At 42.1% G+C, this 27,939-nt stretch overlaps 1 protein-coding gene across 3 annotated transcripts in view; it reads right to left on the reverse strand.

The window, feature by feature from the left end:
• CTNNBL1 (catenin beta like 1) overlaps positions 1–27,939 on the reverse strand; it is a 168,067-nt gene that overhangs the window by 11,518 nt on the left and 128,610 nt on the right. For all 3 annotated transcript variants that reach the window (XM_073236620.1, XM_073236622.1, XM_073236621.1), the window contains exons 12-15: positions 19,961–20,058; positions 17,789–17,869; positions 2,771–2,908; positions 2,459–2,531 (exon numbers count right to left, since the gene is read on the reverse strand). In XM_073236620.1, coding sequence (XP_073092721.1) covers positions 2,459–2,531; positions 2,771–2,908; positions 17,789–17,869; positions 19,961–20,058 — 390 coding nt within the window. The remainder of the gene's footprint in view (positions 1–2,458; positions 2,532–2,770; positions 2,909–17,788; positions 17,870–19,960; positions 20,059–27,939) is intronic.

Below are 27,939 nucleotides of genomic sequence, written 5' to 3' on the forward strand. Positions count from 1 at the left end.
GAGAGTCTCAGTAAACATCTGCCAAATTAAATTCACATAAGGGTAGGGTTTAATTCCACAATGTTTCAAATATTCAGTGGGTTCCCATTACATGCCTGGCATTGCTGTAAGTGCTAAGGAGACATGGTGAACAAGCCAGACAATGTTCCTACATCACAGAGCTTACATTTTAATGTATGAGACACAGAAAACGAGTAAACAAGACATAAATAAAAATAATTATAGATTGTGATAAGGGCTAGGAAGGAAATAAACTGGGTGCTGTGATGAGAAATCACAGATGGAGAGAACTGGATGGATTCAAGATTGAGTTTGGAGGCAGAACTGGCAGATTTACTAATGGATTGGCTGTGAAGCGTGCTGAGAGAAGTGCAAGGCTGGACTTGGGTCTGGAAGGACGGGACTGAGGGCCTAGCAGAGATGGGGGTGTGGGGAGAGGGGGGAAGAAAGCAACAGGGAGAAAAACAAGAATAGTGAGAATGAACACAGCATCTGTGTAGGGCTCTCACCTGCTTGCTGGCCCAGACACTCAATCAAACAAACACCTATTCAGCATCCAGTTCACTGGGCACTTTCCTAGGCATTGGGAGAATAAACCAGGATCTGAGGGAGACAGAGGCTGGCTCATGACAACTGAAAATTCTAAATAACCAGAGGTATATGTGGTAGGATTTCAGAAAGAAAAACACTACCTACTACATGCCAGTATGTGTTAAAAACACCTTTTCTTTCTCAGAAGATCACTGTTTTGATTACAGGGATGGAAGTGCAGGGAGAAGCCGAAAATGCGAGAAAGTAGAGCTGAGAGTAATAAAAAGTTCTAATTGAACATGTGGGTGTTAAAAGTAAATGCCATTTAAAGACTGGAGATGCAAATCCCCACAGCTACACCTTGGGGAGGAGGCAGCGCGGCACCGTGCAGCAGTCAGAAGATGTGGTGCTGAGAAGAGCCGGCAGCACCCAGATGACACTGTGCTAGGCGAGATGCCGGGCCACATTCATGATTGGGCTCCCCCCTTTCCTTGTTCTCTTAGGGAGAAAATAGATCCCAACGCCTCAAATTCCCCATCTGCCAAGTGGGCACAATAAATTTACCATTTCCACCTGCCTGGGAGAGCTACACTGAGCATGTTTCCAGCCTCTACACCTTCACTCACACTGTCCCTTCGTCCTGGAATGCCCTTGTCTCAGCCTCTAAGACCCAGCTTAGTGTCACTATTTTTACAAGGCTTCCCATGGGATTTTAGCCATGCCTCACATATAATGATGATATGATAATCATCATAATACTTCATAATACTCATAACAGCTGACATTTACTGAAAACTTATTAAGGGTCAGACATTTTCCATATATCACCTCATTTAATCTCACCCATATATCAGGTCACAGAGCAACTGGATATCCTGCCTGAGGTGACACAGTAAATAGCAAAGCCAGGACTCACTTTCAGGAGCTGGATCCCAGAGCATACGGCTCTTAACTTCTCTTCACTTTATGATCTGTATAATTTATCTTCACATTTCATCTCTCACTTGTAATGGTAGTTACAAGCCACTTACAGGCAAACCCTTTGAGTAAATCTGGCCTAATCTGATACCTTAAAATGGGGAGAAAAAGGGCCAGAGAAGGAAAATGAAAATTTGTCTTTGGTTACACAGTCCATCCTGACTCTTTCTGAACTCTCGTGTCATCAGTACTGTTAAGCCCCACCATGTGTCAGTCTGTGCTATGTGGCCCGAGGGCAGGGCTGTACCACAGAGCTCAGGCCAGGCACCCTTGTGACTGAGAACTTGCTTACCAACTGGAGGCCTCTCAGGAGCCACTGCAGCTGAGGCAGGTCGAGACAAGGCTGCAATAGCATGCACAGGGCTCCCTGGGATAGGTGAGGGAAGGCGGAAAACTCACCTGCCCGAGCACTTTCTGTGTCCCAGGCACTGGACTGAACACTTGTCATATAGTAGCTCATGAACCTGTGCAAAATTTCTTCTACATCTCACTCACGCTGCTGGGGGGAGGCAGGGCTGGCACAGGAAGGCAGGCACGCTCTTTCTCTTGCACTATATTGCCTCAGATTTCGCCTTGTATAATTCCCAGTATTTCTTGTTACTTTCTTACTTTTTCCCCTAAGAAAGCAATTTCCTTCTACTACATGTAGTTTGGAACTGGACTATTTCTTGTTTTGTCTTTAAAAAAATTTTTTCAAGCAAATATTTCCAAGCCCTAGTGCTTCTTGTTTGTTGCATTTTATAAATTCTGCACCTGAGGGCTCAGAGGTAGGGAATAATGAGGTAAGTCTGCGGTGACTTAACCGGCACACAGTGAACCAGAAAACACACTCAAGCCTATGGTGCCGGCAATGCTGTGCCCCCAGTTCCAGGAATACTGACAGAGACTCGGAGAGTAAGAAGCTCATCTAATCCCCTGAAGCCCCAGACATAACCAGCATCCAACTTACCCTTGATGATGTGCCTGACAATTTTGATGGAGCTTCCTCGCATGTTCAGGATCTGGTGAACTCTCTGGCGAATCTAACAAGGAAGGGGAAGAGTGGAGAAAGAGAGAAAAAGCATCATTTGTCCTGGTGGACACCAGAATACATCATATTGAAAGAATTCATCTCACTCCCATCTCTGGACAAGAGGGCCCATATTCAGGGAAGAAATTCAAGGAGAATCTGGATCCACTTCTTTCTTTGAGAGTCTCTGCCTCAGCAGATGGCAAGGAAGGAGGCAGGGATGGTGAGGCCCACTGGGGAAGGCCCTCCTACCTGGGGGACACTGGCATTGCAGATCTCGGCCATGATGTAGCAGATGTGCTGAAGAACAAAGAGGCCTGCATCCAAGCGCCGAAGGTAGAACTCATCCTCAGTGTCATTGTCTATGATTTCTCCACGCCTGACCATGTCCTGGAAACGCATGAACATGTGGGAATAAAAGCTTGACAATGAGCAGAGGAGTAAAAAATAGGCTTCTAGTCCATCCACCACACACAAAGAATTGCAACTATTAACAACAACAAAAGAAAAACCACTCCACCTTGATTTGTCTCCTACTTCCCCCGTTATTCTGAAGTATCTTTCTAATGTTCTCATTGTTAATGAACTAGAGGCCCAGGAAGTCAAGGTTAAAGTCTTCTATACCTGACTCAAGGCTGAAATGATCTCATCCACATATTCAACTTAAAAAAATAAGCTGATGGGGACACTATCTGCTTCTATTCATTCTTTACTCTTTGATTCTGATCTCCATAAATAAACCTCTCTATAAGATATACTTAACTCTTTCTCTTCCAAATCAAGTTAAACACAGGGAAGAGGTCCCCTTTCCCCATAACACTGTCTTGGTATCCTGGTGAAACTGATGGTACAAGTGCCCAACTGATGTGTATGAGCCCCTTTTGGCTCACATTTTGTCAGCAGCAAAATGCTGCCAACCTTTCTGTTTCATTTCATAAGTCCAACACTCCTCTAGGCCAAAACCCTAAAGGTGATGCTAGTCTCCTTCCTAAACCTTTGTAACCCCAGACTTATCAGACTTGCTGTCCCTGTATCTATTCCTCTTTAGTGGATCCTTTTTTAAAACCAGCTTTCTTGAAATACAATCACATACCATACAGTTCACCTGTTTAACAGCCTTTCATGTGTTCAGAGTTGTGCAATCACCATCAGTCCCTGCACATTTTCATAACCACTGCCTGCCCTCCCCCGCTCCCTGAGCCCCACACCAGCGGGTTAGGATCCCCTCTGCCAAAGGCCTTCTCCCCGTCCCAGGGCCTTTGCTGCCTTCCTCCTAGGGCTTCTAGGCTATCTCTTCAGCCCACACTGTTTTTAAGATACCTCTACCACAGAGTCTTTCCGGATTATTTAAAGCCAACAACTCCTCCTTCCCCAAAGAGCTGAGAGCACCCCGGACCAGCCACTCCATGACACAAGCTCTGCTTGCACATCATTTTCACAGATTTCAGTCATCATCAACTCCCTCTACTTTATGAGGGCGAACTGTGAGCTCTGTGAAAGCAGGGGCTGAATTTGTCTTCATAACCCCAGCTCGGTAAACATCCACGCAGTGAATGAAAGGAAAAAGACATCTCTGTTTTGAGCTGTCAGCTCTCAGGAGAAAGAGCTGGGTGAGAGACACCTTCTGCACAACTAGCAGACTGGCCCAAGGAGGCAGGTGCTTAATACATGTATCTGATGACAACAACCCATTTCATAATTCTGTCAGTAGTTTTATGGCCAGGGTTTCCTCTGACAACTCAGACTCCTGTCACTGATGGAAGCCCTGGGGACCCTACTTTCCACTCTTACAAACTCGAAAGACTTACCACTGCGGTCATCAATCTCCAACAAGAATCCTTCTGAGACTATTTAGACGCAGATAACACACTTCTTTATTTACCCAGGGGGCCAGCCTGCGGCAACACAGGGCTACTTCTCATCTCCTTCCTAAAGGCTTCTCTCCACGCAAAGGAGGGCTGCAGCCTTGCCACGCCCTGCACTGCCAGCCAATCACTACCATTAATTCCTAGCTCCATTTAGTAGCAAATTCCTTTATAATCTGGTAATAGTGTTAATGTTCACGAGGTAGTCATGGAGCATTGGACTGATGCCCATGGAGTTTAAAAATAGAAGGGCCTCTTTAGTTTCTCACTTACTCATAATCATAACTTCCTGCTCCAGAACTCCTAAGTGTTCAGCAGCTGGGGGCACAGGAAGGAAAATTATTCCTGACTTCCACTCATGCAAAAAGCATTTGCTGCTAACACTTTACATTTCAGTAATGCTGTAGAGTTTAAAGTGTTATTATATATATGGTCCTTGATACCAAAGTTAAAGAGAGCAGGGAAGGGATTATTAATCCCACTGTACAAATTAGAATCCAAGGCACACAGAGGTTAAGTAAGTTGCTCGTAATTACATAATTACCAGTTACTAGAATATGCACTCCCTTGGGGTAGGAATCCTGTCTGATTCATCTCCGAGAGGGAAATGGATAACTTGATGCAGAATGTTCAGATCCCAGCCCTGCTAAGTGCCTAGTGGCAAGGACATCATTTTAAGCATCTGGTTAAGGCATAGAAAGAATGAAAATGGAGGTAAGGCGATGCCGTAGTCTTAGTCGTGAAGGAGCTGACTATTTGGGGAGGTCATAATGGCCAAAAAGTAATGGAATACAGCGCACCCACAAGTTAAAAATGATTACAGTGGTAGTACTACTGATCAGTGCTGGTTAAGATTCTAGGGCATCCTGAGACAAGCGACTTTTGGTTAAGATTTCAAGGCTCATGATGAGCAGAGACAGCTGAATAATGCCTTAAGAATGAAGGCCTTCCTGTGGTCCAAGGCCTTATATTTCAAAAACTTAAGCTGTTCACACTTTCTGCTCACTAGCCCTCCCCATACACACAGCACAAAAAGGCCTGCCCTCCCTTTTCTGGCCTCATCTTTGCAGGTAATATTCTTCCCAACACTCCCTACCCCATCTCTATCGTAATATATTTAAAGTCTAAAATGTGATGTTCCTTTTCTTGAGATCTCTGAAACTTCTCAAAGTTTTCCAACTTGAAATCTTTTCCAACTAGATGTGAAAACCCCCAAGCCCTGGATTTGTATCTCTTTTATGGCACTTTCCATGGCCTGCCTTGTGACAGTTACTCATATGCGTGACTCCTTCCTAGGGAGGTTCCTTAAAAGTAAGAGTTGTGTTTTACTTCTATGTACCTTAGAGAGCACCTTGTATGACACTTTTTGCATAGCAGGAAAAGCACTAGTCAAACAGGATTGAAAAAATGCAGGCCAGAGTTCAGTACTATTGTGTGAGCCGTGTGCACTAAGACTTGTGTGGATGGGGTAGGAGAAGAAACACCAGGAGACGGTAAGGGGCAGTGCCTTGGAGGGCTAGCTGGTGGGAGGCCTGAAAGCTGGCCAGAGGAAAGAGATATAGTGGGCTGCAACTGCACTATGTGGGAAAATGTTGAATGAGAATATGCAAACACCGGCATGATGGACACACTGGCTTAAAGTGCTGAGAGGCAGGCAGTGCACACAGTTGGGGGGCCCAGAACCAGTCCATGTGACAAGTAGATCAGACATGGAAGAAGGGAGGGGAGAAGTAAGGTTTCAGGCCAGGTATTGTATGATGTGCTGATGGTAGCAAAGATAAATAAAACAAGCCACATAATCAAAGAGATTATAGTCTAATAAGGTTAACAAATATGAACAGATTGTCAACTTTTTAAATGTAGTAATGCCTATTATAAAGGACCTCTCCTCTCAAACTGTACTGAGTGGTGGGGATACTCAGAAGAAGGACACACTAAGTCTGTCTGGGGGAGTCAGGACAGTCAAGGGAAATGTAACATTTGAGGTGAATTCTGAAGGGGTCTGACAAGCTGGAAGGACATTCCAAGCAGAAGGACTACTGGCATGGATAAAGTCATTAAAAGTTGGCTTGGCTACAGTGACAGAGAACAATAGTGGAATATCGGTTTGCTAACAGAGAGAAAGATTAGAAAGGAGTAAGGGAGTTTTTGTTTTTTGCTTATTAGATCCTAGGTATTGGCAGATCTTATTATTTTTGACTGATTACTACATACTAGGCATTGTGTGAGGCAGCCCCAATAATAACCACTGATTTCACCATCTACCCACCTGGGAGCAGCCGGTGTTTACTGAGGGCTTATTATGTGTCAGACATAGTGCTAAGTGCTTTTAAACTCCTTTACCTCTCATGAACACGGAGAGGCAGGGATTACTACCCCCATTTTAGAAGAGGAAACTGACGTAGGCAGAGCACCCTCCCCAGGGCTAGTGGGTGGCAGAAATGGGATTCAAGCCCAAGTCTTTTCTTTTCATACTACCATTCTCGTGTAGGCTTCAGAGTTGTCTAGAGGACAAAGGAAGATGCTAAGTATGAGTGGTAGCTTAGTGAGATTACGTTTCTTCAATTAAGAGAGAACTGCCCCCTGGTGATTTGTCCTTTTTCACACTCTTCTCACAGTCTGATATTTTAACCAGACAGATACTCTACCTTCTAGTTTCTCTAAATATTGTCACCTAGAAAGGATGGATTCAAGAGAGCAATGCTAAGCCCCATTTCTCCTCTTTCCTTATAACTTTTCTTCTTTCCTTACAACTGACAATGTTCAATTCGACATTCTACTTTTAGACATACAGCCACATGATTTCAAAGTGAAAATTTCAAATGTAGATCTGAGATACTACTATAACTCATTTCCAAGAAAGGCATCACTGTTGCTGTGTTGAACATGCACAAAGATGAAACAGAGATTGGTTCTTAAGAAGTTTCTGCTGTGACAGCTTGAGAAGCATCATAGCAAGTTGCATGCAGAAAAGGGGACTGCTGTCAGGACAACACCTCATCTAGCCTGTTACAACTCTGTGGAATGGAATATTTACTGCTGAATGGATTCAGGGAAGTTGAGCTCAAAGGTGTACTCTGTTTAAAGGGAAATAAAAGAAGCAGGATGATTAGGTATCATTCTGACAGAAAATAAGAAAGTTTGGGTACAGTTCTTTTAGGAACATCTTCTCAAGTTTGGTCTATGTTAAAAAGAAATGGGATGGTATGTCACCTTTACTGTCCACCCTTGTGCTACTATGTGTGGACAGGGTCCACTTATTATAAATGGATCAAAGAATTTCCGGCTCCTTTTCTGGGATTCTAAGATACCAGATTAAAAATCTGATCTTGACATGAGGAAGCAGAGCTAGACATCTGGAAGACCTTCTAAGGGTGTCTGATACTCCAAAAGGGCTGTCAGTACAACTCAACTCAGGATCACCTGGCGAGGATATGGTCTTTGCAGAAGTAATATAAACATTCTAGGAATTAAATAAATACCACCACAAGCTTCTCCCCACCCCATTATCTCTCTCTTTAAAGTCTCCAGAAGAACTGAGGAGTCTGATATAGAATAGTCTGATGGTCATGCACTACTAGTAAGACCTAAGTAGACTTGCTTCACTAGCAGAAGGGAGGAGCTGAATTATGTTCAATTAACCAATGAGACACATTTCAAAAGTGACCAGACAAAGAAAAGAGTGAAGCCAGCTGGCCCATGCAGAGATCAAACCTGCAGCTGAACCTCCTTAGGACATGGGTACTGAACTAATATGTCACAAAAATCCCATTCTAAAGAAGGTACCCAATCTCCCCTACCTTCTTTCCCCTCTCAAGAGATGCTCTAACAGTACAAGAAGCATTTAAGTTAGATCCTGGGGCTTTTCTGAACCATGATGTATGGATTCTATAGACAAGTTCCTTTGTGAAGGTAGGACAGAGTACCAAGCAAAGGGGATCAGATCCCAGCTCTAATACTAACTTACTAGGATCCTTAGGCATTTAATTTCTCTTGGCCTTAGCTTCTTTGCTTGGAAATAAGAAACCTGAACTGGATCAGGGAAGGGAAGCACGTTTCATTCAGAGAGCCATCTCGAATTCCCTGCAATAGCTACAGGGAAAGAGCTTAGTGGGAAAGCGCACTGAAACCACCCTGCAGTCCTGCCCTGACTGTGGGATGGACACTGGCAGACACTGTGCCTTTGTCTTCCCTGGTCTGGTGCTCTTCAAAGTTCCTTTTAGCTCTGATAACCCGTGGCAAATCTAGGACTGAAGCACCTCTATAAGCTGATCTCATAGACTGCTGCCTGTATCTGCGTACATGGAGGCACTGAAGCTGGTGACTGACAGCGCTCCCAGATGGTCGGAAGAGCCCCGCAAGACGTCTCCCGGAGGAGACATGAACCATCATCTCAACAGGACGTGATGGTCCACAGCGACAGTTAGCTCATCCTCTCATCAATAAATTTCCTGTGACAAAGAGACAACCCCTGGATCTGCTGTTACAGTAGAGAGGCCATTTTAAGACAGTTTGAACATGTAAATCGAGTGCTCTTCAAATGGAAAGATGATTAATAGAGTTTAAAGAGAAATTCCAAAAATCTAGTAGCTTCCTTTTCAAAATTTAAGAGTGAAAAATCTAGATATACATTGATACATTGAATTGTATTTGAAATAAGACAGGAGAGTTAAGGTTAAAAGAAGTCTTCCACAAATTAATTCAGTCAACTCTGACCTTCGAGAAGGTGAAGGTGACTGTCTTCTCCGTGAAGCAATGACAACAACATCGACATATGGCATCTTTTGCTTTTCAAAGCAGAGCATCCACATTAACCTCTCTTGCTGTATGTGCCCTGTGTTGGATATGTACAGTGAATACCATTTTCGGATTTCACAGATGGAAAAATTGAAACAGATGTCAAATGACTGTCACTGAGCTTCAGTTTAGAGACTTGGGTGGAACATGATTTCCTAGTCCAAGACCCTTTTCTATTTGTCCTTTTACTCTGGCAAGAGATGGGTAGCACAAATGGGGATAATAACAATAGCAAAATTTCCTGAGTCCTTACTGTGTGCCAGGCATGGTGCTGAGCACTTTCATAGACTTCTCATGTTCCCTCATAAGAACCCCAAGAGGCAGGAATTATTATGATTTCCACTTTTCAAATGGGAAACTCAGAATTAAAAGACATGAAGTCTCTCCTAAGGTAACAAAGCTCACAGTTGAGTAAGTTTTGGAGCAGGATAAAAACCCACACAAGTTTGACTCCAAGCCTGTGATCGTTTCCATAGTTCAAAAAAGGAAAAAGTCTATGTTTTATAGACCTTACCTAGTATTTGAGCAAATAGGATTTTTTTCTCTTGATATCGTATTTGGGGACTAATGCAAACCAGCAGCATTAAATGTAAGGTCATCTAGTTTCTTGGCCAGTCTTTTCCTTATAAATTGAAGAAACTTTAAAAAAAGGAAAAAAATCTATAGCTAGACCAGTAAATTCCACATGCAATTTGGGAGAGTTAAAAAAAAAAAAAGACACTCTGAAAGGTTTTGTTTCGTTCATTCCATAAGAGACAGAATAAAAACTTAGATGGTAATTCAGTGAATGGTGCATTAAGTAGAACAGATTGCAATTCACAGCAGCATAAGTCTGTTTGGGGGCTGCTAAAATAAACAGATTCATCTCCAACAATACACAAGGAGGTGGTGGTAAGTGTGGTGTCAAGGTGCTATTTCTGCAGGATTGTGTGTGTGTTTTCCCAATACCCCAGCCACATCCTCACTTTAAATGTTAACCTGTCATTGGGAGGCACTACCAAATCACCACCTTTCCATGTACCTCTATCTCAGCAGGCAAGTCATAAGCCTCCAAATGAGCATGAGGATTCTAGTCTGCCCCTGACAGGCAGTGAGCTGCCCCTCTTTGACGGAAGGAGACGGTCATAGAAGAAGCTGCTAGGAAGCCAACAGGAATCCCTCTTGACTTAATAAGAGGGGACATAATTCAGAGCCCCTACTGAGGTCACAGATACCATCTGTAGTCATGGGCAAGAATTGCCCCACCATTTAGAAACAGTCAATTTTTTTTTCTTCCAAAGAGAGAGGAGAATTTAAGCCATGGGAGAGACAAAAAGGTAGAGATGTGTGTGTGCCTATGGTGTGTGATGGTCCATAAATAACACAAAACAAAATCTGCCTCCAAGAGCTTCTAAAATAAGGCAGACTGTCAGAGAATGATCCTAGACACTTGAGGACATTTTCAGCTGGGGAAACTGAGGTTGGAGAATTAGTAAAAGGAATTTCTTTTTTTCCTTTTTTTGAGAATACACAGCTAACTGATAGCAGCTCTGATAAGAATCCATGGCTCTCAGGCACAGACATGCCCCAAAAGGAGAAACTATGTGTCAGGCCAGGCCTACCACACAAGCATGTGCCAGATTTTTACAGTCTCGTTAATCTTCAAAATGACCTTCTGATAAATAAAGTTTCTAAGGAAACTAAAACACACAAAGGGCAAGTCATCTCCTAAAAAAGAGTTTGTATGTGGCAGAGCTGAGACTCAACCTTGGACTATAAGACTTGAGGGTTCACGTGCCTTGTATGTTACTGTGATGCCTCCATCACATGTGTATCTTCAATTTCTAAATTTACTGGAAAAAAACAAAACGAAAAACACCCAGACTGCTCATTTGAATCTTAACAACATATACGTAGCCTTGAGAGAACCAGGGCTTCCTCAAGAGCAGATACAATAATGCAAGGCCAGAAAATGACAATCATGTTGCAGTTGCAAAGACAGTAAGATAAGTCCCTGTTTGTGAAGACTAAAGTTTAGAGGGAGAGAGGAACAAGCGCACAGGTCAAAATACCTTGATGATAGCTACCACTTACGGCATACTTCTCTGTGCCAGGCACTATTCTAAATGATTTATATATATTAATTTACTTACTCTTCCCTGCAACCACAGAAGATGGTTCCTTTTACTGACAAGGAAAATGAGCAGAGAGTTTGAGTAACTTGCTAGAACCACCGAGCTAGTAAGAAGTTGTGGCAAGATTTGACTGATCTCAGGCCTGAGGCTGCAGCGCACAGGAAGCCCTGAGGTGCAGGGAGGGTTTTCTGCAGGAACTGACACTATATACTGAGCAGCATGCTTGGTACATGGTAGACACTCAACACATATTTACTGGCCGACTTTGTGCCAAAGCTCTTCAGGATCGAGAGAAATTACCCAGCTGCAGGAAAGGGGTAGGGAAGAGACGGCACAGAGAGGTGGTCTAGGCAGAGGAAATAACAACGGGCAAATGGCTAGAAGGTTGAGCAAGTACAAGTTCAGGGAGGCACAGGTGGTGCAGAATGGCTGTGGGAAGAGTGGTGAGCGGCGCGGCTACAGCTGCGGCAGTGGCCAAAGATGGAAAGGCACTACAAGGCCGCCTGGGGGGTTAGCCGGAGTCCTGGAGGTAATGCAGAGCGAGTGCACGCTGTGTTTAAGTGGGAAGCAGCACAACTGAGTTTTAATTTTAGAAAAATCTCTAGTTACTGTGTAGGAAATGAATTGGAGGGGACAAACCTAGAGAAAGGCAAACTCCTTAGTGAGGAAGATGCTGCACTAATGCAAGAAAATAAGATGATGGCAGTCTGAATTTAAGTAGTGATCATAAGGACAGAGAAGAATGGAACAGGTTGCAGGAATGTCAGAAGTAAAACCTCACCAGATGGATGCACAGTGAGCAGAGGTGAGAAAGGAGTACACAGGTGCTGGCCAGGTGTTTGCCCTGGTCAAACTGGTGACTGCCCTGGTGTGGGGACAAGAAGAAGGGATTATACAGGGGTTACAGGGCCACAAACTTGCCTTTGGATTGACTGAGCCAGAAAAGCCTGTAGCTGTGCCCAATGCAGTGGCTCTATCAGTCTGCAGAAACTTGGAAGTTCCTGGGATAGCCCTAATCTTACCAGACCTTGCAACAAGCCTGTAAGGATAACAGGGGAAAGCCTATGAATCCCACTGAAAGAGAAAAACAGGAGAATGAGAAAAGCAAAACAGTGCTCAAGGCTACACTACAAGATAAGGGGCAGAGTTACAAGGGCAGAGCTCAGGCCTTCTGACTTCCCCTCCAACGGCAGAAAGGAAGGGGGTGAGCAGAGAGGCAATGGGGGACACAGGCATATGGCTCAATCTGTGGGTGTCTAGGAGAGAGGGGAACAGCACCATGTCCCCCTCCCCCCACCATCACTTGCATCTAGTGGCTCCAAGCTATGTTCTGGCAAATTCATGGACTGAGAAAGTTTAAGAACTACTGAAGTTAAAGAACAGCTGAGAGGAACTCTCAGCAGGATTCTCTTTTTAAAAGCATGCCCCAGATGCTTCCAGCACAGTCTGCAGAAGAATCAATGGCAGTCTCATACTCTCTTGCCTGTATCATTACCCAGTGCTTCAGGATCACATACCTCACATATTCATTCCTGTGTTCTACCCTCTTTTGTACAAATCCTTAAATGATTTCAAATGCTAAGGAAATAGTCAAAGTCTGTTTCAGATATCAAGTCCTGTGCATACACTGTTTTATTACAAGGAGTCCATCTTTCACTTTCCAGGATAAAGCCTGGAATGATTTAACGGTGGCAAAATTAGCATGCAATTTGTAAGTCATTATGGTGCAGAGTATGTGGTGAGAACTTTATTGAATAAACCTGCTGAGTGTAATTTTCCCAGGAACTAAAAAAAGGAAAACTTCTCTCCAAGGCTCTCCTCCCTCTTTTAAAATCCTTGCCAGTACATATATAATTATGGCTTACTTCTGACATTCAGAAACCAGGCATTGCTCTCTGTACATTTACCCAACAGAAGCCAGGTGGAAACAATGAGAAGTTAGAACATCTTCTCAAAGACAGGGACCTTGGTATTTTCTGGGCTTCATGTTGTCTGAGGGGTCAGGTGAAATCTGCTGAGACCAGCATCCTGGATATTTACAGATCAAGGAGAACTGCTGCTCACTACAAGAGTCTTAAGAATTAAGTGCCCTTTTAAAGTTCGGGTCAAATCTTGTTAACTGGGAACCCGAGGTTATGTCCAGATACACTGTAGCCCTGGAATGGAAGAGACACTGAATGTAACACGAAAGCAGCGCACCACTGCCCAAGCCACGGACGGATTCGTTAGTCGTGGATTACTGCAGCAGTGTGATCTGAACTGAATGTGTATAAAATTATCAGTTTGTCCTATGGGTTCTTCTAAGTAGGAGTATTTACCTTGTTGAATATTGCTGCGGTTATGCTACAGAATCTGCATAGATGTCCTTTGATATTTTGATGATGGGGCTAATCACAGAGAAAACAAAAATTAGGGTTAAAATGAGAGTTAAGGAATAAAGTGAGAGCCCAGAATCCTCTAACTTCCTTAATATCCAAGGACAATTATCATCCCCTGAGCAGCGGTCCTTCAGTTACTGTACATCAGTCACTATGTAAGTCCTAAGAATATGATGAACAAGACAGATTATAGCACCAGAGATACAGAGTAAACAAATAAAATAAAGTAATTACAGGTTATAAGGAAGCACTGGGGATGGGGGTGCTACTTTACATATGGTGACCTCTGAAAAGCTCTCTGAGGAGGTGACATGTAGGCAGACCAGCAGGTGGAAGGGGGCAACAGCATGAGAAGGGCCAGAACCCAAGGCTGCAGGGTGGGACGGCAGTGCGCAGCGGCAGGAGAGGAGGGTGCAGAAGTGGGGAGGACTCAGATCCTGCAAAATCTGGCAGGACTAGGCTAGTAAGAAAATGTGTGTATGTGGGGGGGTAAGGTGGTACAAAGAGTCCTTAGGGACAAAAGAAAACTGAAGGTTCTCAGCCCACCCACCACATGCCAAGCCCCATGAAAGCAGCTTTCAAGTATCTTCTATCTGTGTCACCGAATCCCTACATAAGTAATTCCTCACAGTACACAGGCTAGGAAATATACCTTAAATAGAAAGCACCACTAAGGGAGAAAATAAGACCGGGACAGTTTGGTTATCTGTCTGCAGTCAGAACCGAGGGAGGAACCTGGCTCTAAAACCCATGCTCCCCCTCTCACACCTTCTACTTCTGGAATTACCACTGCCCCTCTTGGTCTCTACCTTTTAAGGTTCAGCTTGAATCCTGCCTTACTTGCAAAACTGTTGAGGGTGCGAATGACATCCCCCTGCTCCCTGGGCTCCTCTAGCCCCATCAGCAGCACTGTTCCTGGGCCCATTCTTCTACTGGCACTTCCAACTCTTCCAACTCTTACTTCTATTGCCTGGTCCAGTGCCCTGCACAGAGCAAGCACCTGAGAAACATATGTCAAATGACTGGATTCTCTTCAGTGAATCATGGTTAATTGCAAGCCATGGCCACTTACACTGTGCCTGTGGAAGTCTCAAGTTTACAGGGAAGATGGTGACTCTAAGACACTAAAAATGTCAATAGCTGACCCCTATTATTTGGGTTAATACCTGGCACTGTGATCTAAAGTTCTGTGGTGGCAGATTGGTGAAATACATGCGATATTTATTCATTACTGGTCTGACAGTTAATGTCATCGAATGCCTGAGAAACAATCATTCACTTCAAGTTAACAGATATTTGCTGAGTTCCCAATGGGCGTAGGACATCCAAGTTTAATGGAGATGAGGTAGGGTGAGTCAACAAATTGTTTATGACTTAAGAAGGAAGACTCCATGAAGGACAGCTGAGAAAGAGGTCGTTTTGTTCTGAGTCACATGACGTCTGTGAGGAGGCGTCACCTGCCAGGATGGAGCCTGCGTGCTGGCAGAGAGCACTGCTCACAGATGCATCCCTCACCCCCACCCTGCCCTGTCTCTCTGAGGCTGCTGAGCACTAACAGCCTTGCAGTGTTTGCCAGTGCCCAGCAAAACAGCCTTGGCATTGAGGAGAGAGAAGTTTGTCAGGCAATGGCAGGGGCCTTGGTGCCTGTGGCACACAGAAGCCCTGTGAATGCTGGGGAGAGGGGCTGCAGCAATTACTCTAGTCAGTGCTAATCAATTTCATACCTTCTTCAATGCTGATTAGATAATCTTGTGGGAAGCAGGCCAAGTTTCCTAACAGCTACATGCAAGCTGCTCCCTGATGCCCAACAGCTTAACTGAGTCTCCCTCAAATAAAGTCTATTCCAGCTTCACCTCACACAAAGCATGTGATGACGCCAACACTCTGCTCTGCTCGGGTGACTCCTGGGCCATCTGTCAAGTAGGACGCTCTCAGGAAAAGGACTGCCTGGCTTACTTAAAAGTTAGACAAGAATTCCAAAGGAAGCTAGAAAAATCTAGCAGCAGTGGCTTTTCCTTAATAAGCAAAGTGCTTTACATACTTCATACTTAGTCTTCCTAAAAACCTCAAAGGGAGGTGTTATTTTCACTTTTCAGATGAGAAAAACCAAAGTGAAGAGAGGTCAACTCATCTGTCCAAGGTCTTAGAGCTAGAAGTGATGGAGCTGGAATTCAAATCCAGGGTTACGTGACTCCCCTACCTCATGCACATCTTTTCTACTAGGATGCTACATTTCTGCACAGGAGACAAGTCAGTCACTCATCAACCTCTCATGGCACTTTCAGTTCATTCCACTGTCAAAAATGGCAGTTACCAAAGGATGTTCACCTGAACCTAAGGGAAAACGTTAGGCTGGAGAGACCTTAGAGATCACCTTTGCTGATATGTTACAGCTAAGAAACAGGGTACATGAAGCACGGTGACAAGCCATGCCTAGACTGTGTCTGCACTAAAATTTAGGTCCCCCAACTCCCAAATGCTCCCCTGTCTCCTGAAAATCTCCTCTAGCAGATAATATAGCAGGTTCCATCAGAGCTGGAGTTCTAATTGCCTCACAGTGGTTTCCCTACAAAAGTCTAGGGAAATTTCAATTTATTTCTAATTATCACTCAGACAAACAGAAAGAATATATTACCCCGGCACTTTAACAATCACTAAATGTCCATCATGTACAAGTTACTGTAAAGGGAAGAAAAGTTGGAAAAGGAAATTTTAATCAAAGAACAAAATGTGGTGGGGAGAGTGAAACGAAAGAATTGTAGTGGAAAATGCTAGTATCAGAAGTCCAGCCTCAGAATTTAGAGTCTCTGCCTTTTATCTTGTAGGGCTATCACTGTAAAAAAGAAAATCCCAGTCCATCAATTCAATCAATCAACAAACATCTGGGTACTTACTAGGTTTAGAGAAATCACAAGAATGATAAATGCAGTTACCTATCAACTGATAATCATAAATGAAGGTGTATTTTGTCAAAGGGGAGGAGTGGAAAAGAAGATATGAAGACAAACAGGACACAAACAACAGAGTCACCATTGGCTCCTAAGCTCTAGTCTCTTGCCCTGGCCCGAGGCACAGCTTGAGGGAAATGTTAGTGTAATTCCCAGTGCACACAGCTCTGTGCATACAGCTGAGCTGCTCCAACACAATGTGAGCAGGTCTGAAACTGGCTCTCCCTCCATGGAGGTTCAAAAGCCTCAAGTGCATCTTCAAGGCATGAAGATGCCTTCATCCCTTTGAACAGGGAAAGAGAATGGAGTGATACAACAAGTCAAGGTCACAAGGAAAATGAGGCCTATTACAGACTTTGGAAATAAACAAAAATCATTTTGCAATATGACCAAAGGCTAAGGAATGTCTTGTAGGGAAGAGAATACCAATTGGACATGAAACAACAGACATGAACACCTGCCCTAACTGAGGAGACAGATGTAAAAGCTACAGAGGCCAGAGAAGGCAGAGAACAAAATGGAACCAGGTGAAAAATACGGACAGCAGGATGACACCACAGTAAGACCAGCCCCTCAAGAAAGCAGTCTATCAGGGTTCATTTCCCTCAGCAACCATCAATGTAAGAAAATCAGGGTCAGTCTTTTTGAACCCGGTGTGCAGCTTTTGCTGCGATGCATCTGAGCTGCCACTCTCTAGGTCTCTAGTTTTTCATCCATCAGTGGGGGAACTGTATTTAGCGACCTCACAGGTTCCTTTCAGCTCTTACACCTGTGGCCACCCTTCCTTTGAATGCTTTCTTCATGACTACAGAAGCCAGCAAGATTATATACCAACACACAGTCTGCCAACATGGTACAAAGTCACAGCACTGAACACTGGCCAGATCTTCCAAAAGAAGCTCTTGTCAAGGGTACTTGTGCTATTACCCACACTCCTGGCTCAGACCCATATCAATCTGACACCACTTCCTCTTAAAGGACTTTCACTCCTGTTAGAAGATCAGTTATAACCACTGGTAGACTGCCATCTGCTCTGCTCTTGCAACATACTAGGTGGCACATGAAGGGCACCTTAGCCCTTGCCTGTCCTGTGGGGAGATGTAAGGTGCACAAGAGACCCAAATGGACCGTAAGTCAATGCTAGCAAAAGATAGGCAGGGGTACCCACATGCTTTTCTCCTTCAATCTTCTTGTCGGCCACTTGCATTGCATCCAGGTATTTAAAATGCAACTCCATCAGTCTGTCAACCTGAAAGAGATATTTCACAGACATGAGTGAGAAGGAAAGAGAATACCAAGGCAAGAGAACAGTGCAGTTCCTATTTATCTCATTGCCATTCCTTACAAGAGGAGACCCACTCTACCACTTCTTATGTCGAATATGAGCCTTGCTTAGGAACACACCAGGAACAGATCAAAGAGCTGGGGCAGAAGAAAGCAAACACTTAGGATGGATGAGGTTTGAATGCAGGCCCATTCTGAAAAGGAGACTATGCGTTCCCAGTCCTGTGAGGACTCCCATGAATTCAAGTTCTTAAAAACAAATAAACAAATAAATATTTAACTGTTTATACCTTCTTGCAAAGACAGGGAGCTTAAAGTTAACATACTTGATATTCACTTAGAACTTTACAGAAATTTCTTTTTTCGAACTGAAACCTTTCATGTTCAGATTCTACCCCAGAGCTGATCTTTTTTTAAAAAGGTCTGAGTAAAATCTCTTTAGTTGCTTTTCACTCAGAAGAGAGTGCAAGAAAAACTCCTTCAGCAACTTAAAAAAAGGCCCTGACTTGCTGAGCAGTAACTTAAAATTCAGTTTTAAACTTAGCAAAAGTCATACTTTGACATGGCCTGAGGGATGCTTAGTGCATTTGAAAAAGTTTAATTTTTCTTGAAGACTTTGAAAAGATTAAAGGAACACTGTGAAGCTGGCCTAGACTTCTAACCTATCTTTTTACTAGGTTGACACCACTGTGGTTCTTGGCAACCCTGATAGTTACCCCAGAGCTTGTATTGGTAAATAACAGATATTGCTCCAACATGGCATCAGACAGACCAGGAAAACTGTGCCCAGACCCTCTCTGGATAACAATGATGACCCTAAGATCTTATATATTTCAGTTTACAAAATATTTCCGTGGCCATTATTTCCTTAAGCCTTAAAAAAACCCTGATACAGTAGGCAGGGAAGACAAAGAGCAACCCTAATTTTAAAGATGAGTAAACTGAAACACAGAGTCACTAGGGTGACATGACTGCTGAGATGTTCTTCACTTAACCTGATGGCCTCTTTACCACGCTACAGTGCTAGAGAGGGGAGACAAAAATGGTCAGCGGTAGGCTCAAAGAGAGTCTTAAACCGCTCTCCAAAGTTGGTAAAAATTTCAGTTGTACATTGGACATAGGAAGGAAAGAAATTAGGTAAGTTTAAAAAGGGGGCTTTGGTCCTTAATTTTAATCATCTAGAATGATCTACTAATAACTAGTGTGATAAAATACACAAGCTTTCTGGACTCAGCCTGGGTTCAAATCCCAACTTTGCTTCTAAGTAGTGGTACAATTGTGGGTAAGTCACATAAGATCTCTAAGCTTCAATTTCCTCATCTGTAACGGTGAATAATACCTACAAAAAGTAAAACGACATAGTGGTGTGAGAATATGATCAACAATGAAAGGCACCTGCTGTATTCACAGTAGTCATTAAGTAAAGGGTAGTTCTTACTGTTAAAAATCTTACAGTTTTACACACCACATAATAATATTAAATATCTATATATCTATCTAATCTCATTTACACCATCAGTCCCATGTTCCATAGCCCACCTAGGATAGGCCCTATCTACCCTTTCCTCATCATCATCTTCATTTTCATCACCAACACCTAGTATGACTTGATTTAATCTTCCTCCCATGGACTCTTTAAGAGGGGTATTAATGTCTCCATTTTGAAGACAGGGAAAAAAAAGGCTCAAAGTGGCACACATTTGAAAGTAATGAATGAGGTTCAAATCCACCCATGTCAGTCCAAGGCCTGTGCTCTTCAATCACTTTACTATGCTGTGCAAACCTCCTACCCCTCAGCCCAAATCTATTACAATCCACTCTCACAGGGCCTGAAAATTCCCTAGTGTTAGCTGCTGCCACCCTAAGGTGTTATTACTCCCAGGAGATGCAGTTGGAAATGACAGTGTAATCAGAAAAACCTCTGAGATCCAAAGCAATGCTGGAGAAGAAATTTTAGGGCAGGAACCCTCAGTACCTCTCAGATCACCTTGGGTAAAGAGCTCTTTTATTCCTGCTAGTCCTTGTCCCATCCTTACAGTCCAACAGGCACACCCACCTTCTCACTGTCATTTTCAGTGAATTTATTCAGAAGCCGGGTTCGCTGCTGCCCCCTCAGGTTCCGCAGGAGGGAAGCCAGGATCGAACAGACATGCTCTGGGTTGGGAAGGAAAAAAAGAGAACATGCTGTGATCAGAGCAGTAATTATTACCTCTCTTCAAGCCTGGTCCAGTTCTATTGAAGGAGGAATAAGTAGGCCTTCCCTGACTGCTGCTATTGATTAATAAGACAAGAACCTAAATTGTGTCATTGGAAAATTGAACTGATTTTCACATACTGCACAAGAAACAGTCAAGAGGGATGATATCCTCAAGGACAACTACAGCAAGTGAATCAAAATTAAGTTAGAATTTCCATTCTGCCTGGAATTAATGGATTTTTATTGTCCACGAAAGAACCTTAAACTAATCCTCCATTTACAGAAATAACCTATGAATGGAGTATGAATACCACCCATGAGATGAGCATATAATGAACAAATAAGACATAGTCTATCATATTCTCAAATTACCTTACTGCTTCCAAAGTAAAAATCCCAGAATAAAATAAGAAATATGATAGGGGGCCCAGTGTTATCACTTACATTCTGGTACAGCTAAACCCACCACTTCAAGTTTAAAGGCAGCTGGATAGTAAGTACTTCAAAATGGTAACAATGCTTTTTGAGTTCACATAACCCACAGGCTTCTAGCATGAGATATTATTCTTCCTACTCTGGGAAGAAGAGGGTAATTGAAGGGTATATTATAGGCTTTAGCTGTAAGGAGATTCTTCAAAAGAATTTTTAAAAATCAAGAATAATGGCCTTGAAAAGGAGGTGGCAGAAGTCTATGCAAGGAGAAATGGCTGAATAAAGTTTATTTTGAAAAATAAAATTGCCTACAGTGTGGGCAACAAACACTCTCTTTGGAACTGACATACGCATATGCTGAAGTTACCCTGAGTTTTCAGAAAGTCACTTGACTATTAATTAAAGCCACAAGCACTCCTATTGTAGCACAGATACAATTTTGTATTTTGTTTATTTCTCCTCACTTACGTTAGAAGCATTCTCCACCTCTTCATTTCTGCTATCTCTTAATGCTGGCATTATTCAGTCCTTAAACTTCTATTTCCTAGCTAATTCAATTCCCTAGGGATCTCATCTAGTCCCAGGCTTTGAAAACCATTTACATGCTGATGACTTTCAAACTTGGGTCTGCAGGCCAATCCTATTCTCTGAACAGAGACCCATGGGTTCACATGTACCTACCTGCTCTCTCCACTTGGTTGTCTGACAGGCCCTATAAACTTAACATGTCCAAAACCAAGCTCCTGACTTCTCAAGGCTGTTCCCCACAGTCTTTTCCACCTAGTTAATGGCAACCAGGTCCTCCAGTTTCTTAGTCAAAACCAGTGGAGATATCCTTGATTGTCTTCTTTCTCACATGTCCCACAGGATACCTGGTCAGCTTTACCTTTAAGTAATATCCAGAATCCTATCCCCACCATCACTACTTTGATCCATGCCACCATCATCTTTTGCTGAGAATATACATCAGCCTATTTGTGGGTTTCTCTGCTTCTACCCTTGCTTCCTTTAGTCTAATCTTCATACAGCAGTTAGAACGATCCTTTATAAAGGTTAAAACTCAAGCCAGATTCCGTCAATCCTCTGTTTAAAACCCTCCAAAGGCTGGCTCCCCAACTTCGTCAGACTAAATGTTGTTTCTAATGTCAGGCATGCTCCCGTCCAGGGACCTCTGTACTTGCTGTTTTCTCTGCCTGAAATGCTCCTCACCAGATTTTCTGCATGACTCAATCTTCTAATCCAGTTTTATTCAACTGTCATCTTCTCATGACTACCCTTTTTAAAAATGCAGTGCCCTAACAATGCCTATTCCCAAGGGTTTATCTGCTTTATTTATCTCCTCAGCATGCATTATCTTCTAAAACACTATAATTTACTTGTTTAATTTATTCATTGCTTCCCTTCAAACAGAACAGAAGCTCCTAAGGCAAGGATTTTAGTCTACTTTGTTCATTGGTATATCCCTCCCTGGTCCCAAAATAACGCCTGGCACATAGTAGGTGTTTTGGAAATACTTGCTGAATGAATGGGAAGAAAACAAGGTTTTGGTTGGTAGTGGTGGTGGTGGTGGGAACAGGACAAACCTGAATCTGGTTATCTCTCAAATGCCTTCAAATAGCTCTCACTCTCTTACATACAGTGCCTATCCCAAGTTCAGAGTAATATCACCTTTTCATTGTTACTATGCTCTTAAACTATCATTCACAAGATGGCTCTTAAAGATTTTCTGCACTTGGGAGTAAGTGGATGGCTTTTTCCTAGACATGCATCAGTTTAAATAAAATATCTCTAATCAGTACATTCAGTTTTCCAAGTATGCTTTTCTTAAAATATGCTGTGGACAGAGAGATATTATATACATTCTCAAGACCCCAGGTTTACCCCCAATACCTTTCTTTCAACTTTTGTGTGAGGCTAGGATTGAGGTGGTATAATCTCCATCTTGAACAAAAGAAGGGGGCAGGGAACAGGCTGTAGGGTGGGATGAGGGTAGAAAGTGGAGAGAATACAACCTGTCTTCACAGGAAGGCAAAAAACATTAGCCCAGGTTAAGGACAGTGAACAAGATAGCTCAGCTTAGGGTGAGAAAGTACGATAAGAAAAGGATGTCTTTGGAAGCACGTGTCACGGAAGGTCCTATGACCTTTGTGTATGTTGAGAAGATCGGAAGAGGGAAGACTAGGGGACATAATCAGTTCCGCAATCTTGAGCCAAACAATAAGATATGGCTCTGCTCTCTCCAGGTGGTGCATATGTGGGACAGGCAGTAATAAATGCAATGAATTCTAACAAGCTCAGTTCCAAAACTTTGAAATTACTCAGCATGACATCTGGTAACCACCTTCATCTGTATAAGTGGCAGTCTAGCATAGAGGAAGAAAAGAAAATCAGCTCATAGATTACCTAGGCCAAATCTCTCATTGTCTGGATGGAAAAATCAAGTCCTAGGGAGAAGTGACTTATCCACACAGCTATTGGTCAAAGAGGTAGAACTCAAACTTCAGATTACTCATTCAGTTGTTCACTGACCACTTATCTCTGTGCCTTACAAGGGCCCTCAAACAAACAACACAGTATACCTAACCCTAAGGAGCTCCTTATTTAGTAGAGAAAACAAAATCATAATTACAGTGCAGTGTGACAAGTTGCATCACTGAAGTAGGAACAGGGACTTGGGAAGCACAGAGGAGGGATATCTGACCTAGAAGGATCCCCACGGGAGGCATCAAACAATTGAAGACCTTTTAAAAAACAAAACAAAACAAAACCTCAAACAACCCCCATGGCCAACAATCAGGTAGAGAAGAAGAAAGAGCATTCAGGCAGAAGGAACAATATATGCAAAGGCCAGTTTGGATGGAATGTCACGTACACATTGGGGAGGGAAAGCTCATCAGGTGGGCAAAGAATAGATCATGGAGAAAAGCGACAAGGATTCACCACTTAATTTTAAGCTGGGGAGAGACAAAATTAGATCTGAGTTTAGAAAAGTACTTGGCAGCTAGATTCCACTTAGGGATCAAGATCAAAAAAATATTTCTCATCCCTGACGAATTTTTTGTGCTTCTAATCAGGGTTCCCTCTTTGCCTCAGCTATTAGTAAGGTCAAAGATGAGCTTATGCTCAACCACAGGAAGTAATTTCTTTTATTGCTTTATTATTGATTTCCTCCATCCTCCATCAATGCATTTTAAAATAAAGGCAATAGATGCACATGGTAAAAACTATCCAAAAAGGTATAAAATGTACTCAACAAATATTTATTGAGCACCTACTAATATTTTTCTTTTCTTATATTCCTCTCACTACCCTCTTCCTCTCTCCCAAGGGTAAAAAAATCTACAAAGTATCTTGTGTACATTTTCGTGGAAAAAAATTCATATGTATATATATGTATATATATATATATTCCCCCCTATAGGTTTCCATACCAGCACACACTTCATTTTTTCAAAATGGCTATCTAGAGAAAAAGAGTCAACACACATCAACAGAATCAGAAACGAGAAAGGAAAAATCACGACGGACCCCACAGAAATACAAAGAATTATTAGAGAATACTATGAAAACCTATATGCTAACAAGCTGGAAAACCTAGGAGAAATGGACAACTTATTAGAAAAATACAACCTTCCAAGGCTGACCCAGAAAGAAACAGAAAATCTAAACAGACCAATTACCAGCAACGAAATTGAAGCGGTAATCAAAAAACTACCCAAGAACAAAACCCCCAGGCCAGATGGATTTACCTCGGAATTTTATCAGACATACAAAGAAGACATAATACCCATTCTCCTTAAAGTTTTACAAAAAATAGAAGAGGAGGGAATACTCCTAAACTCATTTTATGAAGCCAATATCACCCTAATACCAAAACCAGGCAAAGATCCCACCAAAAAAGAAAACTACAGACCAATATCCCTGATGAACGTAGATGCAAAAATACTCAACAAAATATTAGCAAATCGAATTCAAAAATACATCAAGAGGATCATACACCATGATCAAGTGGGATTCATCCCAGGATGCAAGGATGGTACAACATTCGAAAATCCATCAACATCATCCACCACATCAACAAAAAGAAAGACAAAAACCACATGATCATCTTCATAGATGCTGAAAAGGTATTTGACAAAATTTAACATCCATTCATGATAAAAACTCTCAACAAAATGGGCATAGAAGGCAAGTACCTCAACATAATAAAGGCCATATATGATAATCCCACAGCCAACATCATACTGAACAGCGAGAGGCTGAAAGCTTTTCCTTTGAGATCGGGAACAAGACAGGGATGCCCACTCTCCCCACTGTTATTCAACATAGTACTGGAGGTCCTAGCCACGGCAATTAGACAAAACAAAAATACAAGGAATCCAGATTGGTAAAGAAAACAAACTGTCACTATTTACAGATGACATGATATTGTACATAAAAAGCCTAAAGACTCCACTCCAAAATTACTACAACTAATATCGGAATTCAGCAAAGTTGCAGGATACAAAATTAACACACAGAAATCTGTGGCTTTCCTATACACCAACAATGAACTAATAGAAAGAGAAATCAGGAAAACAATTCCATTCACAATAGCATCAAAAAGAATAAAATACCTAGGAATAAACCTAACCAAGGAAGTGAAAGACCTATACCCTGAAAATTGTAAGACACTCTCTCAAGAGAAATTAAAGAGGACACCAACAAATGGAAACTCATCCAATGCTCCTGGCTAGGAAGAATTAATATCGTCAAAATGGCCATCCTGCCCAAAGCAATATACAGATTCGATGCAATGCCTATCAAATTACCAACAGCATTCTTCAACGAACTGGAACAAATAGTTCAAAAATTCATATGGAACCACCAAAGACCCCGAATAGGCCAAAGCAATCCTGAGTAGGAAGAATAAAATGGAGGAGATCTCGCTCCCCAAATTCAAACTCTACTACAAAGCCACAGTAATCAAGACAATTTGGTACTGGCACAAGAACAGAGCCACAGACCAGTGGAACAGTATAGAGACTCCAAACATTAACCCAAACATATATGGCCAATTAATATATGATAAAGGAGCCATGGACATACAATGGGGAAATGACAGTCTCTTCAACAGATGGTGCTGGCAAAACTGGACAGCTACATGTAGGAGAATGAAACTGGATCACTGTCTAACCCCATACACAAAAGTAAATTCGAAATGGATCAAAGGCCTGAATGTAAGTCATGAAACCATAAAACTCTTAGAAAAAAACATAGGCAAAAATCTCATGGACATAAACATGAGTGACTTCTTCATGAACATATCTCCCTGGGCAAGGAAAACAAAAGCAAAAATGAACAAGCGGGACTATATCAAGCTAAAAAGCTTCTGTACAGCAAAGGACACCATCAAAAGAACAAAAAGGTATCCTACAGTATGGGAGAATATATTCATAATGACAGATCTGATAAAAGGTTGACATCCAAAATATATAAAGAGCTCACCCACCTCAGCGAACAAAATGCAAATAATCCAATTAAAAAATGGGCAGAGGAGCTGAAAAGACACTTCTCTAAAGAAGAAATTCAGATGGCCAACAGACACATGAAAAGATGCTCCACGTCACTTGTCATCAGAGAAATGCAAATTAAAATCACAATGAGATATCACCTCACACCAGTAAGGATCGCCATCATCGAAAAGACAATCAACAACAAATGTTGGCGAGGTTGTGGAGAAAGGGGAACCCTCCTACACTGCTGGTGGGAATGTAAATTAGTTCGACCATTGCAGAAAGCAGTATGGAGGTTTCTCAAAATGCTCAAAATAGAAATACCATTTGACCCAGGAATTCCACTTCTAGGAATTTACCCTAAGAATGCAGCAGGTCAGTTTGAAAAAGACAGATGCACCCCTATGTTTATCACAGTGCTATTTACAATACCCAAGAAATGGAAGCAACCTAAATGTCCATCAGTAGATGAATGGATAAAGAAGATGTGGTACATATACACAATGGAATATTATTCAGCCATAAGAAAGAAACAAATCCTACCATTTGCAACAACATGGATGGAGCTAGAGGGTATTATGCTCAGTGAAATAAGCCAGGTGGAGAGAGACAAGTACCAAATAATTTTACTCATATGTGGAGTATAAGAACAAAGGAAAAACTGAAGGAACAAAACAGCAGCAGAATCACAGAACCCAAGAATGGACTAATAGTTACCAAAGGGAAAGGGACTGGGGAGAATGACTGGGACGGGAGGGACAAGGGTGGGGAAAAAGAAAAGGGGCATTACGATTAGCATGTATAGTGTGTGGGGGGCACAGGGAGGGCTGTACAACACAGAGAAGTAGTGATTTTACAGCGTCTTACTACGCTGATGAACAGTGACTGTGAAGGGAGTATGTGGGGGGGACTAGGTGAAGGGGGGAGTCTAGTAAACATAATGTTCTTCACGTAATTGTAGATTAATGATACCAAAAAAAAAATGGCTATCTAGAATTTTACTGAACTTACTATTATAACTTAACAGGTAATCCAATCATGGGTATTTTATATGGTTTCCAGCTTTTGGCTGGTTGTTTTATATTTGCTATTAGAAACAGTGATGCAATGACATCCATATACTCATATTCTGGCACGTGTACTTTTATTTCTGGCATGAACACACTTTTGCATTTGTATTCTTACAGGCAAATTCCTAGCAGTGGAATTGGTGATTCAAAATGTACTGACACAAAAGTGTTGAAGGACACTGACAAATCATCTTCCAGAAAGGTTGTACCAATTACACTTCCACGCATAGTATGCGTGTGTATGTATATATACGAACATAAACACACATATACATATATAAAAACACACATACTGAGAGTGGAAGTAAAATTATATATATATTATGTAAGTTATGCCAGTGTCTTTCAACACTTTTGTGTCAATACATTGTGAATCCAATTCCACTGCTAGGAATTTGCCTGTAAGAATACAAATGCAAAAGTATGTTCATGCCAGAAATAAAAGTACACATGCCAGAATATGAGTATATGGATGTCATTGCATCACTATTTCTAACAGCAAATACAAAACAACCAAGTATCTGTGCTCCTACATCCTCACTCAGATTGGGTATTATCCAATTTAGAAATTATGACAAATGAAAAATAGGAGAAAAATGAGATCTTCTTTTGATCAGCATGTTTTTGCTCTTGTTATAAATAAGGTTAAGCACCTTTTCTGATGCTTCCTGTCCACTTGTATTGCTTTTTATGTGAACTGGCTGTTCTATCCTTTGCCAATAAACTCTTCGTAAATTAAGAACATTACCCTTTTGTCATATACATTACAAATGTTTTCCCCAGTTTGACAGTTGTCTTTTGACAACTAAGCTAAGATTTATCCAAAGCTAAGATTTAGTAC

The sequence above is a fragment of the Manis javanica genome, chromosome 5 (genome assembly GCF_040802235.1).
Source record: "Manis javanica isolate MJ-LG chromosome 5, MJ_LKY, whole genome shotgun sequence".
Lineage (NCBI taxonomy): Eukaryota > Metazoa > Chordata > Mammalia > Pholidota > Manidae > Manis > Manis javanica.